At 46.9% G+C, this 14,259-nt stretch overlaps 1 protein-coding gene across 2 annotated transcripts in view; it reads left to right on the top strand.

Annotated features, from left to right (window-relative positions):
* Nucleotides 1-1,167: 1,167 nt before the first annotated feature.
* Nucleotides 1,168-14,259, top strand: part of NEURL1B (neuralized E3 ubiquitin protein ligase 1B) — a 255,170-nt gene continuing 242,078 nt past the window's right edge. Inside the window, exon 1 of one of the 2 annotated variants that reach the window (XM_075900257.1) lies at nucleotides 1,168-1,696. In XM_075900257.1, the coding sequence (XP_075756372.1) occupies nucleotides 1,498-1,696 (199 nt within the window). In that variant the 5' untranslated portion in view covers nucleotides 1,168-1,497. The remainder of the gene's footprint in view (nucleotides 1,697-14,259) is intronic. The other variant, XM_075900258.1, reaches the window with a different exon arrangement.

Below are 14,259 nucleotides of genomic sequence, written 5' to 3'. Positions count from 1 at the left end.
CTGGGGCAGTGGCCAAGCCTTGGATGGGGTGTGCCTGGGTATTCTTGGATTCTGGCTGTTCTGGACCAGTGGAGTGGGTACTAAAAAGCAGGGCCAGCGTGAGGTATTCTGGCGCCCTGGGTATGGGTATGCAGGGCTGCGCACGGCGCATGCGTGGGCCCGCCCATGGGGAGTGGGCCCACCCCCCTAGAGTGCGCAGGCCCACCCCTGGGGCACACGGCGCATGCGCGGCCACTGGCGCGCAGCCCGGGGCCTGCCCCTAGGGCGCATGGCGCAAGCGTGGCCCAGTCCGGTCCGGTCGTCGCTGCTGGTGTGCGCGCCGGGCCATGTAGGGCCCCGCAGCCATGGGGGGAAGGGCACTGCTGGCCGGCACCGCGGGGATGCGGGTAGGCCGGCGCTGTGGGAGCCGGGCACGCAGCGCCTGAGGGCAGCTGTCAGGGATGCCATGTGCCCCTTATAGCTGCCATCAGGGGCCCCCCATCAGTTGGTGCCCTGGGCAGCTGCCCGGCTTGCCCATGCCTCCGTCCAGCCCTGCTAAAAAGGCATTCCAGTTCAGACTTTCTAGATCCAGGGATTTGCTCCTAACTTCAGACACTGCTCCCTGAGCTGTCCCCCTTGAGAGCTTGACTGCAAATCCAGCCTCCTCTCAGTTGTTCCATGTTTACTCTCTTGGCTTATGTGCTCCCATCATTTCTCTAGCTCTCCCAGCACTGTGAGTCTGACATGGCAACCTGAATTTATAGTACATACAGGGGAAAAAAAATCAAAACCTCACTCCCTTCTTTTAAAGCTTTCAGGCTCCTTCCTCCATCAGGTGGATATTTCCTATTTGCAACTAGCCTTCAGAAGAGTCCCCGGGGGAGATACCCAGAAGCAGATGGATTTATGAGAAAGAGTGTGTGGGGGTGGGGGGAGAGGGATGAGGAGAATAAAGGGGAGCAGATACATAGCTGGAAATCGGGGAGGGCCCTTTCTGCCCAGGGTAATGGAGCTGGCCTGGATGAGCCCCAGGAGGCTGGTGGATTGGGGAAGGACAGGCTGTACCCCGCCCTCTCAGGGCCCTGGGCCACTTCACAATCTGCAGCCCACTTCCCCTCCAGCCCCTCCTCCCACGCGCGGCCAGAGCCCTCGGATTGGGGGCGGAGAAACGCTCCTGCCCCCCGACCAGCCACGCTGCCCCCACCGCCTCGGCTGGCGGGCGTCACGCGCGGGCGGGCTGCGCGCTAACGGGGCGCTCTCCCTGCAGCCCGCCCGCCGCTTGGCAGGTGCGCTGCCTGGCTCGGTTGCGCCGATTGGTTTGTCCCGGAGCCAGGTGGGAGGCCGATCCCACGTGTGAGGCCGGCTGCGGGGTTTGAACGCGCGATCCGGCGGGAGAGCCCTCAGCTGCCAAGCGCCAGAGTCCCCGGAGCTCGGCGCCCTGCTTCGCCCCGCGCCTGGATCCCCGGCCACCCCGAGCGCCGCGCCCACGGAGGAGCCCGACTGAGAGGAGCCGGAGCCATGGGGAACGCCGAGTCCGTCCCTGCGGGGGCTGCCAGCTACCTTAGCTGCAGCCGGAGCCCGGGCATCAGCTTCAGTGAGTGCAGCAGCGGCAGGGAGCGTGGTTCTCCCGATGTCCCTGCGGACAGCCCCGGGGGCGAGCCGTGGCGGGGTCGGCGCTGGGCCCCGGGTAACAGCGGCTTCGCGCCCGCCCTGGCTAGTGAGTTGGGGCCGTGGGCGTTGCGGGGGGTTCTTATTGGCAGGCGCACGGGCCTGTCCCAGGGGGGTCTCTGCTTTTGTTCAGCCTCTTTATTAGTGAAGTTCGAAGCCTGCTGCATTTGCGCGTGGAATTGTGCGGTATAGATCTGCCATGGCAGGTCGCTCGCCCCGGGTCTATTTCTTAGATTGTTTTAAAAAGTGGCGGTGTTTTCCAAAGGGTGTTAGACACCCGGAAACCCACCATTGAACGGCCACTTAGTGAGACATGATGCCTGCCCCACTGTTTTAAAAAGTACCAGGCTTTTGGAAGGGGTAAGAATGCTTCGGAGTTTCAACAGTAGTAAATTTTGAAGGGGTAGGAATACTTCTGACTTTATTTGGTGGATGTTTTATTTTTAAAGTTAGATAAGCTGTATAAGGGGTTCAAAATGTATTTATTAAAAGTCTGGTAGCCTAAAGTAGCTAGCCTCTAAGGTAACATACACCTGTCCAACTGTATTTGGTGGGGGTGGAGTGGTTTGAGTCCCTTATATCTCTTCACAGTAGCAGTATCAGAGTTGCCCTTCCCCCCCAGCTGTTTGAATTGTGCTCTGCAGTTATTGCCCAGTAAACTAGAGTTTTGCCAGATCAACTCTTTGAGATTCAAACAGCAGTTTACATCAAAGCTTTCTGCCAATCCAAGCTCACTGACTGCTAAAGCATGATGGGTGCCAGACGATCTCTCCGTGCTTTTATTATATCCCGTGTGCTCTGCTTTCTGTTGCGCTCCTCCTTGTTTCCATGGTTCCGATGATAATGCCAACAGGCAGAAATCTGATTGGCTGGATTTAAAGGATGCTGGTAACTTGAGCTCAGCCAGCCACTATAAATCACTATCATAACATAAATAATCCTGTGTGGTAATACAACAAAGTTTTATGCAATGTAAATTACCACTTAGTAATAATTAGTGTTGCATTTCAACAAGGCAGAACTTGTCTTTCATTAACCCATCCTGGGACTCAGGCTTTCTGTATCCTGTAAGTGCAATTAGAATAACAGAGTGTTACGCAATGTTGCTGTAACCCTTTTGGTTCTAGGGTATTAGAGATGCAAAGTGGGTGAGATAATGTCTTTGAAGGATTAACTTTTCACCAACAAAAGTTGGCCCAGATTAAATATTTTTTTTATTATCTTGTGTCTCAGTCCAGTATTGGGTACATGTATAATTTCTCATTAAGGCAAATATTTAAATAATGTCCAGGTACCAACTCCCTTCTCCTGTTTTTGAATATTAAATGGTCAGTTTTTGTTGCCTTAATGTTGTTGATTGACTTCCTGAAATAGATTTAATGAACTGATTCTTCTTCCCCTTCTCTTTCTCTGAAAAATTATAACAGTTCTTTTGCTACCAGAACTATGACAGTAATGTGATGTAATTAAAGTGCATGGGAGTCTCTTCTGAATGGGCAACATGTGTAATGGCAGCTTCTGATCCTGAGCTGCAAGACTCCATGATCCAATGTTCAATGCAGGATTGTATGAGGGAGGAGAAAAAGGGCATTTGGATCTTGTTTTGAGGAATGTATTCTAAACCACCCAAGAGAAACTGCACTATTCACTTCCCAGATAAAAGACAGCAATGTTGCTCTGGTCTGCTCTTCCTTCTCATGTTTGGCAGTACACTGATGCTGTTGAGTGCCAGCTACTGTAACAGAAAAAGGGGCTTGACCACAGGAAAAAAGCCAGCCTGCTCATCTCTGTCCCCTCTCTCCAGTAATGTGCAGTGCAGCTGGTGGTCATCAGCCTGAAGCTGCAATTAAGTTGTACTCATTCCCTGAGAGAAGCGGTTTGGAGGCAATGCACGTGACAACAAAGGTATGGGGAGGGAGGGTGTAGGTGGAGGTACAAAAAGCACCTGGCTTGGATCCCCTTTTCAGACAGGTTATTGCTATCCCCAACTGTGCAGAGCAAGGTTGAACATTGTGGTATTGTGTGTGTGTGTGTGTGTGTGTGTATATATCAAAGGAGGGGACCCACACAGGGTGTTGCTGACAGGTTGAGGATTAAATGCTAATCAAGTTGCTAGCCACTTAACACTCTGGACAAATGCTGGCTTTGTTCATTTTCAGTGGGCTCCTGTGGACTGCTGGCACTGGGCATGGTTTGGGCTGATCAGTTACTATTGGAGCACATGTGGAATGTAATTTGTTGCACAATTGAAGGTTATTTTACTATTAATGCATAACCAGGCTTTGTAATCTCAGTTTGCATTTAAAAATCCAAGTGTCTAGCACTTCTGATTGTAAAAATATCCTTGAATCTTTAGACAGTCTGAAAGTAGATTACACCTCTCTGATATTTTCTGTGTTCACCTTTATGAAGTATTAATTCTGATGCCAAATTATGATTTAGGTGTCAATGTTAACTACATAATTCTTGATTATTTTAGCAGAAATAGGCTAATGTGCATATTTGTCACTGTTAAATGTAGGAGCAGATACTGAAGTAGGGTAGAGAGAAATAATTAATTGCTGTGAAAAGTTGTGGAACAAAGAATTAAAATCCTCTTCTCCCATGAAGTGTAAAAGTACCTGCCTTACACAATAAGGGGAGTGGAGAGAAGAGATGAATCTCTTCCCTCAAAAACTCTTTGCTTCATCCTGAGTTTCACTAACCCAAATCAGCTGCCACACCTTTCTGAGTGCCAAAAATCCCACTTGTGCCCAAACCACCAACTTTCCCTTAATCACTTTTGTGGGGGTAGTTATGCCTTGTCAGCACAATAATCTGCAACTGATGAAAATTTCAAATTGGAACTGTGAAATAAATGGCATGAAATAGAACATATGGAGCATTGTAAGGCTTGCACTGGATGTGAATGGTAGTGAGGGTTTGGGGATCCTCACCACATAATTCCTGAGAGGCAGATTCATAACTTAGGTCTAATGCATAGGGCATTGTGTCTCTTAACCAAAACATTCGTGCCCGGGTAGCTGTTTAGCATCCTCTTGCTAGGGGAGATTGCTGTACTGTATTCCTATTTGGAGGTTCCATTTTAGCCTTGTCACGTGACTAGCTCCATGTCCTTGCTTGGTGTGTTTGCTGTATCCTTCTCTGAAATGATCCTGGACTCACGTTAAGATTGTGCAGTTTGAAGCATGTGCTTTGCCTGTGTGTGTGTGTGTGTGTATGTGTACTACCAGTCCTGTGCTCTGGCCAATAGAGCATACCAGTCTCAGCTGCTGTCCCTCTGTAGCTAGTGTGTGTAAATACTAAGACTGATGCAGAGAGTTTGTGAATTGCCCACTCTCAGAATCAGACCTTCTAAACAATTCACCGGGGATCATAACTATTGAGAGCAGTTTTACTGACTTCGACGAGACTAGCAAGTGTTGGCAGGACCGAGTTCTAAACCAGCCTCTGTGTTTTCTCAGAAGTGCTCCTGTGATTGTTATGGTCATTTTTCTTCTAAGCATTATATATTTTTGGCTGAACTTTACTGTAGTTGGAAATAAGATTTGCCTGATTTTTATGCTAAATACCAATATACTAAAAAAAATCCCTGACATTTGGCTGGCTTTGAAGACTTTTATACATTTTGATTTATAACAACTTTGCCTTTTATTTGAAGTGAAGTTTATAGGTGTGTTTTGTCATAGAGTCTTTCTATTGGCCAGTCCAGGCAGCCCATGGCATTGGCCTGGCCAGCCAGTTGTCAAAGGCATAATATTAGCTGTTGTTTTTATCACTTTCCACCTAGAAAGCCTTACCTGGTGAAATGGCCTACTGAGTTTCCTTCATTTTGTAATGAAAAATGTCCATGTTTTAAAGACTTATGTTTTTGACTTTCTCAGCTCTTCTAGTATGGTAACACTGCAAAGGCTAATCTCCTTCCAGGATATATGAGAATATTTAATTTATTTTATAATAGCAAGTGTGGTGTTCTAGCTGCCAGTCATTCTGGCTGTAAGCTTGAGTAAAATGGTTTGAGTAAAATAAAAATTCATGGGAACTTGTGGCCAGAGCTACAACTGATTCCTGAGTCACTTACGAAACTCAAAATAAGTTTGGGTAGCTTTTGCTGGGCTGCTTATTTAATTTTCTTGTTCTTCTCTTTTGGTTTCAGACTGAACTGGACATAGTAGCCCCTTTCTCAAGAGCTGTCATTTCTGTGGTGGTTCTAGTTTGATAGAAAGCAGGACCTACTATGGTCTCCTGGAGAGCCTGAGGCCTGGCCTACACAGGGAGTTTAGGTTGAACTTAGCCACATTAGGTCTATTTTCTAAACAATACCAAGCCCATTCTGTTGACTTTAAGGGCTGTTAAAATTGACATCTGTGCTCCTGCTTTCACAAGGAGTAACAGCTAAATCGATCTTGCATAGTCAACTTTATGCTAGTGCAGACACAGATCTGTGAAAGTCAGCATTCTTGGCCTCCCAAGGTGTCCCATAGTGCCTTGTGGTTACTGCTCTGGCCACGCTGTTCAACTTTACTGCTCATCAGGTGAACAGGAAAAGCCCTGGGAAAATTTGAATTTCATTTCCTGTGTGGCCAGCGTGGTGAGCAGACCTCAGAGCAGGCAACACACCTGAGCAGGATTTTCCAGAGTCGCAGACAAGCACTAGCTTGGAGTGTGAAGGCGATCCTGGACCTCATTACTGTGTGGGGAGAGGAATTTGTTTTCGCAGAGCTATGAACCACCAAAAGAAACACGGCTATCTATGCCAAGATCACAAAGGAGGAGAAAAATATGCCAGGGACACCCAGCAGTCCCAGTGAAAATAAAGGAGCAGTCATACCTAGGGATGTAAAAATTCAATTAACTGGATATTCGAAAAATTGATGCAATTTGCATCGACTATTCAATTAGTCGATAAGGACACATCCGCCTTTGAAGTGTAGCAACAGCCTCAAGGCTGTTGCTACACTTCAAAGGTGAAAGCGCTAAGGGGAGGGTGCAGGGCCAGTGGGGGACTTAAGCAGTCCCCTGCTGGCCCCGTGCTCCCTGCGGCATTTCAAAGTGGCAGCACTGAATGGAGCCCAGGGTCAGCAGGGGAGTCCCTAGCTGACCCTGGGCTACACACAATGCTGCCACTTTGAAACACCCCTTCCACCTTCTCCCCCTCTTCCCTCCCTCCCCCCGTCTTGCTGCCTCTTTCTGATAGAGGCGGGGAGGGAAGGAGGCAAGCATCTAGGTATTTACATGCCTAGTCGTACCAAAAGACAAAGGAAACAAATAGACGGTTTGAGCATCACTGCAAGCAAAGGATGTTAAATTGCATTTAATCGATTAATCAGTGGCATTTCCATCGATTAGTCTAAGTGGGGAAACTGCAGCAGGGTTAGCTCTCAGTCCTGGAAGCTAACCTCTCTGTGGACTCTGCCTTTGAAATGTATTAAGAATCAGCTGGCTCACGCCTAGCCTGGATAGCTCGTGCTTGGTCCCTCCCGCCATGCTTCAGTCTTTTAAATGTATTAAGAGCCTGCTGTCTCTTAATACATTTAAAAAGCAGAGGTGCAGCACCTGGGACTGGCTGTGGGCCAGCAATCCGCTCATGCCCCGTCCTCTGCCTCCGCTGCCCCCATGGAGATGGTGTTGGGGGGGGAACTGGCTTTTAAGTCGGCTCCCCCAGCACCAGCTCCTGCTCCCCACCCTTGCTGCCTTTGATAGTGGCAGCAAGTGGTGGGGGAAGTGGCTTCTCAGGTCACTACTCTAAGCTTATCAGATAGTCAACTAGTTGCTTGCATCTCTACTGCAAACATGCCACTTCTACGAGCAGCTGCATGCAGTCCTTGTGGAGGGGAAGTGGACCCAAATAGCTTTGCTAGTCAGTCAATGGATTGCCCCCATGGCACTTGGGCAGTCTTGGGCAGCAGCGTGGAGGACAGCATGGAGGAGAAGAATGGTCAGGAGGTGAGCAGGGCAACTGAGGTAATGAGAGCCAAGAACTTTTTATAACCTAGGAGACGATCCCCCCCTCCCAGGATGTCTCACAGTCGGGCACTGATCCCAGGAAAGGCACTTCTGGTGAATTGACATTTTTTTCTTGCTAAAAGTGGGTTAAGGCAACTGGGTGTGATCTGTGGAGGCCATTGTGCCTACACAGCGGGGCGGGGGCTGGAATAGCTCGTTAACATGTCCGGAGATGAGCAGGAATCCTCCCTGCACATCTCCATAAAGCTCTCACACAAGAACTCTTTTAAATTCTTCTCACAAGGTTTCTGGGGAGGCTGCCTTACTACATCCGCTGTAGTAGGACACCTTCCCATACCAAGCCAGCAGTGAGTGGTCTGGCATCAGTGCAGCATAAGGCCCAGGTTTATGGCCACATTCAGTTGTCATCTGCCTCCTATCACTGTGTAAACCGGTTTGCTTTTCCCCAATGAAGCATAGCTTGAGCCCTTGCCCTGTTGTCGTGCCCAGACCCCCTCCTCTGCCCACCCGCTCTTGCGGGAAGGGAAAGTTGCTCTCCCCTGGCAAACAGAAGATGCCAAACACATGGGCACCATAAAAGCCCCTTCCCTGCTCTGTGGCCATGCCTGGGCCCCTTCTCCCCACAGGCTTGTGCCCCAGCCTGCCCCTTACCATGCTTGCCACCAAACCAAATCCAGCTGCTCCCCTAAGAACTCTGAAGTGTGCCTGCTACAAAGTGGACTCCTTAAAGCATAACTGTGGGCATGTACAGAACATATCCCTATTGTCTTTAGACAAATCTTCCATTTATTCTAGTGGATTAGGTTTTACATTCTTCAGTATATCTCCTGAAAAGTTTACCCTTCACTTTTTGTTATAGCAGTCAGTCCCCCAGCCCCGCCTGCTGTCTGCCTGGCACAAATCCACAGGCAAAAATGGACTAGGTAAGAGATGTTCAAGGAGCAAATGCAATCCACCAACTTGGACAGGTAGTGCATAAGCAAGTGGAGGAATATGCTGCTGGAGGACATGTGGGCGGAGCATGAGGAAAGGAAAGCATGCAGGGAATGAGAAGTGAAGCACAAGGAGAGAGTGCTATCATCCATGATGGACTGCATGGTGGCTTTCCGGGATGCCTACCTGAACAGGCACCCCTCCAGCTCTTTTCAACCAACATTCCCTCACCACATTCCATAGCCTCCGCGCGCGCGTGTGTGTGTGTGTGTGTGTGTGTGTGAAGAGAACAGCCTCACACTGAACCCCCAGAGATGCATCATGGAGCAAAAGTCTGTGATCACAATTGTGAGGACAGCCTTCCCGCATCACCCCTGAAGCTCCTTCCCTGGACTCCTTTTCTATACCAGCTATGTGCTCTAAAAATGCATAATTTGTGAACAACGGTGTCTCTTTATTGCTTGTACTGAAGAGGTGGGAACTTGTACTGAAGAGGCAAGCACATTGAATGCAGGGGCACCTCACTGAGAGCAACATGCATGACTCTTACAACTGTCTTTCAAAGCCGCTCTGATTTGCCCTGCCCTTCACTAGTACTCTCCTTATTGCCCTGGTGTTTGGCTGCTCAAAATCCCTAGATAGGCGCTGTGTCTTGGCATCCACCCTGAAAGATTGGCATTTCCCCCTTTGCTCTCACAAATATTATAGAGCACACAGCAGGCTGCCACCACAAAAGGAATGTTGCATTTGCTGAAATCTAGTCGCATCAGTAGATTCCTAAACCTTCCTGTTAAATACCCAAAAGCACATTCAGCCACCATTTTGCACTTGCTCAACCTGTAGCTGAACTGCTCCTTACTGTGATCCAGGCTGCTCTTATACAGCTTCATGAGCCACAAGAGCAAGGGTAGGCTAGGTCTCCTAAGGATCACTATTGGCATTTCAGTGTGTCCAATTGAAATTTTTCAGTTCTGGGGAAATAGTTCCAGCTTGCAGCTTGCTGAAGAGGCAGGAGTTCCTGAAGAGTGTGCGTCATGCACCTTTTCCATCCATCTCACCCTGATGTTGGCGAAATGGCCCTGGTGATTTATCAGCCCCTGCAGCACCATTGAGAAATACCCCTTGCGGTTTATGCACTCCTTTGCAAGGTGATCGAGTGCCAAGATGGGAATGTACAGTCCATCTACTGCCCCACCACATTTAGGGAACCTTAGTGTGGCAAAGCCTTCCACTATGGCATCCACATTTCCCAGAAGGGCATTGCTATTACCAGGACTCGACAATTAGTGTAATCTACTCACCCGTGGCACGTAGATTACAAGCCAGCACAGCCATGCAGTGCGGTCAGCGCATGCGCAGTGTGGTCAGCACATGCACAGCGTGCTGAACCGCGCGGCTGGCAAGCGGGGCTCGCCGCCACTTGGTGAGCCTTGGCTATTACCCATAGCAGAAGGGTACTGATGGCTTTGAATTCTAGGATCACAGCAACCCCCACTGTAGACTTTCACCACTCCAAATTGAGTCATTCAACTCAAGTGCTTTGCAGAAGAGTATGTTCATAGCCTCCTAAGATTCTTCCTCATTCCAGTGGACTGTGGATATGCTTAGTACATGGTCCGGCATTCGGGGTGCCAAGGTTAACATCATCATCATCATGCTTTGATGTTCAATAGGATCCACGATGGGTACCATGCTTATGCTGCTGTGGCATCTGTGCAGATAACCAACTGTTTGCCTTGGGTCTTAAGCAATGGGGAGGGAGGAAATGAGTGCATTATAGGTTGCTGACAACATGTACCCAGAATCACTCCCTGCACAGTTTTGGTTCAAGGCATGCCCTGGGAGCATAACCCAGAATGCAAAGGTGTGCTGATACTGTAGGATAGTTACCCACAGTGCATTGCTTTCGAAGTTGATGGTAGCTACCCTACTGGGGATGCACTACTTCAAATGACTTTGAATTCTTGCCCACAGTGGGGATGTGCAATTTTAAAAAAAATCTACCTTAAAGCACTTGATTTTTTTAAAAATTAATTTGACCTTATCAGTGTAGTCATGGCTTGAGAGTGTGACATCATACAATCAGTGAAATAGTAGTGGTGGGCAGAATGAGTTTGCAACATAACAGAATTTAATTGTCACTGCTCATATAGGATGACAAATTCTACACTACAGACAATGCACGCAAGTTACTGTCCCATAAAGCTCTACTGGGAACTGGGACTGGAACATAGTTCTTCCCTCCAACCACACAGGTTTCTACCACTTGCTTCTTGATAGGGTGATGAGTTGGAACCCTTACACTCTCTTTGGGCCTGGCCACTGTTGGGACACATCATATTGATTATGAACTGCACACAGCTGGTATGTGGCTGTAGGCAATATTTGGAAGGACTTCAGGGGGCTATTTGTACCAAGTGGGAATGGTCCCAAATTCAACCCACGGGTCCAAAAACTCTCAAAGGCTAGGTCAAGTCTATGTAGCTTGGGCTGTTCTCTAGTGTTGTATGTGTTCACAGGCCCCTGTATCAGGGCAGGACTTATTCCCCACAATGCTGTGTCTATTATTAAGATGGTGTTAGCAGTGTAGCATTCTTTCCAGACAGTTCTTCAGCAATGAAAGTGCCTGGATTGGGTGATTGAGGCAGCTTGGGAAGTTTTCCTGTGGCTTGTCCCAACCTCCACCTCCCTCTATTTTCCACAGCCTTAAAGGCCCAAGTCATTGCAGGAGGGGAAGCTAGGAGAAGAACTGCACATCTCCCAGTTATAGAATCTTACAAGGCAGATTTTTCAGAAAGGCCTTAGCTGAGCTCTTCTCTAAGTCTTGACTCAGAGAGGTTTAGGCTTCTTGGGTCTGATTCCAGTCATTCATGAAAATACCGACTTGAATAATGGAGTGGAAACTATGGCTATAAAATGTGACGATGACCACAAGCAGGGAGAGTTGCAGGCACTTTGAAGGACCAGTTTGGAATTCAGAACAACCTTGACAAGTTGCAGAATTGGTATGAAATCACAAGATGAAATTCAATAAAGACAAGTACAAAGTTTAGGAGAGAAAATTCAAGTGCATAACTATAAAAATAGGAGCTTCAGGGGGTAGCCGAGTTAGTCTGTTACAGAAAAAAACAACAAATGGTCTGGTAGCACTTTATAGACTAACAAAACATGTAGATGGTATCATGAGCTTTCATGATACCAATAGCTATTTATTTCAAGTTTTCATATCCCCTACTCATAACTTCGGTCATCTGAAGAAGTGGGCTGTGCCCAAGAAAGCTCATGATACCATCTACATGTTTTGTTAGTTTATAAAGTGCTACTAGACCATTTGTTGTTTTTTCTATAAAAATAGGGAATAACTTGTAACACTGCAAAAAAGGATCTGAGTGTTACAATGGATTACATATTGAACATGAGACAGCCATGTGGTGCCATTGCAAAAAAGGCTAATATAATTCTTGAGTGTATTAAAAGATTGTTGTTTGTAAGAATTTGGAGGCAATTATTTTGCACCTAATATCTAGCCCTGATGATGTCTCAGCTGGAGTACTGTGTTCAGTTGTGAAAAATATGTTGACAAATTGGAGGAAGTCCCAGAGGACAATGAAAAGAAGGTTTAGAAAATCTGATCTATAGGGAAAAGTGAAGAAATAATACACAAGTTAGAATATGACTTTTGAGAAAAGAAGACTGATGAAGAACTTAATGCTTCAGGGGGTAGCCGAGTTAGTCTGTACAGGATAAACTTAAAAAAACAACAAATGGTCTGGTAGCATTTTATAGACCAACAAAACATGTAGATGATATTATGAGCTTTCTCAAAAGTCTTCAAATATGTTCAAGGTTGTTATAAAGAGGTGATCGAATGTGCATAATGGCCACTGAAGGCAGGACAAAAAGTAATAAGCTTAATGTGCAGCAAAGGAGATAAAGGTGGTTAAGCTTTCCAGGGAGGTTGTGGAATCCTCATGATTCAACAGTTTTGAGAACATGTTGGACAAACACCTATCAAAGAATGATTTTCTTGGTCCTCCCTCAATGTAGAATAGGGTTGCCAGGTGTCCGATTTTGAACCGGACAGTCCAGTATTTGAGCTTTCTGTTCAGGAAACAAATTGAGAAAATATAAATGTCTGGTATTTTCTAAACAAGATGTAATGTAGATTGTGATGTAATGTCAAGTGTGTCTGGTATTTTTGTTGAAACCATCTTGCAACCCTAAAAAGCTGGAGTTTATCACTTGTTGTCAAGGTCCCTCCTGGCCCTACATTTCTATGATTCTAACTATTCTACAGAATTCCTCTCTCTGTGCTGCTTACATCCTTCAGCTTCATTCCCATAATAGTGACTTTGTTCCACAGCAATGGGGTAGTCACCGCACTTCCACCTTCCAGAACTTTTTTGAATGTGGAAGCCTGACTTATAATTTTTTAGCCTGCAGGAGTGAACATTCGCCACTAGAGAGCAGCCTGCAGTTAGCAATTCAGATAAGTCTCAGAGTGGTAGCCCATTTAGTCTGTATCTGCAAAAAATGAGGAGTCCTGTGGCACCTTAAAGGCTAACAGATTAGAAGTCAGTAATAAGATACTGTAACCCCAGTGCTTAAGGAAATGAGCATAATCAAACTAGAGCAAATGAGAACACAGTAGAAAATCTAATGTAAAATTTCACCTTGTATGTGCGTGGGATACAGGAAAAATCAGCCACTGAGGATGGGTCATGGTTTAGCAGTAAAGCTGGATTTTCACTGTGTGTGTGTCGGGGGGGGGGGGGGAACTGGATGTAGTGAAGGCTAATCAGGAAAGTTACTACTTCTGGGGATCAAGGGTTAAGTTTCAAAAGTTAACAGTCCAAGACTGTTTATCGTGCAACTAATACAAACAAGCCATTTGGTTACCTGTTCCTGGACTGCTCAGATTGATGTTTAATTTCCCCATTTTAGACCCTCCGCAGCAAACTCGCTGTTGTTTGATTTGTTCTGCCGAGTGGTGGAGGGATCTGCCGAGTGGTGGAGGGGTAATGTTCTGATGTAGGATGTTGGCTGACAGGACAAATTTACTTCTGTGGTTGAATGCAGAAGTTCAGAGTGAGAGCTGGGTGCTTGTCTGTTGTCTGTGGTGCCATCTGACTCTGATGGGAGATGGAGATCCAATGTCTGCTGTAACTTCTTGCCCAGAACTTGCATGAGGCCTCCAAATCTTGAAGGGATAGTCTCCAATTTGACAAGATAAGTCCTCTGAGGCAGAGCACAGGGTCAGTGAGATCTATAACCTCAAGGAGTTTGTCCTTGTAGTTTCAAAACTTTTCTTCAAAGCAACTGAACTAATCCAGCATCTCGCCTGTTTTGTGAGGAGCTGTGGACAAAAATCCTGCTGAATGTCAAGAATGCTTTTGTGTCAGGGCATTTCTGACTTCATATTCTGAACCAAATTCCGTTCATCTTACGCAGTGGGAGTTTTGCTTGAGTAAGGGGAGCTGGGTTTGGCTCTCAGGGTAATTCTTAGAGACACAATGGTTAAGCTTGATCATTGGCTTTTCTTCAGAGATCTAGGACTCTCAGGTCCTAATGGGGTTACAGGTCAGGACTGAGGTTTATTGGCAGTGCTGTGTGGCAAACCCAGGACTGGACCACAGGCTGAGAAATAATTCCAGCTTTTAATTTGACCTGCATGATGATTGCTGCAAATCTATGGAGAACAGAATTCATATT

The sequence above is a fragment of the Pelodiscus sinensis genome, chromosome 17 (assembly GCF_049634645.1).
Source record: "Pelodiscus sinensis isolate JC-2024 chromosome 17, ASM4963464v1, whole genome shotgun sequence".
NCBI lineage: Eukaryota > Metazoa > Chordata > Testudines > Trionychidae > Pelodiscus > Pelodiscus sinensis.
This window is presented reverse-complemented; position numbering and strand designations above follow the sequence as displayed.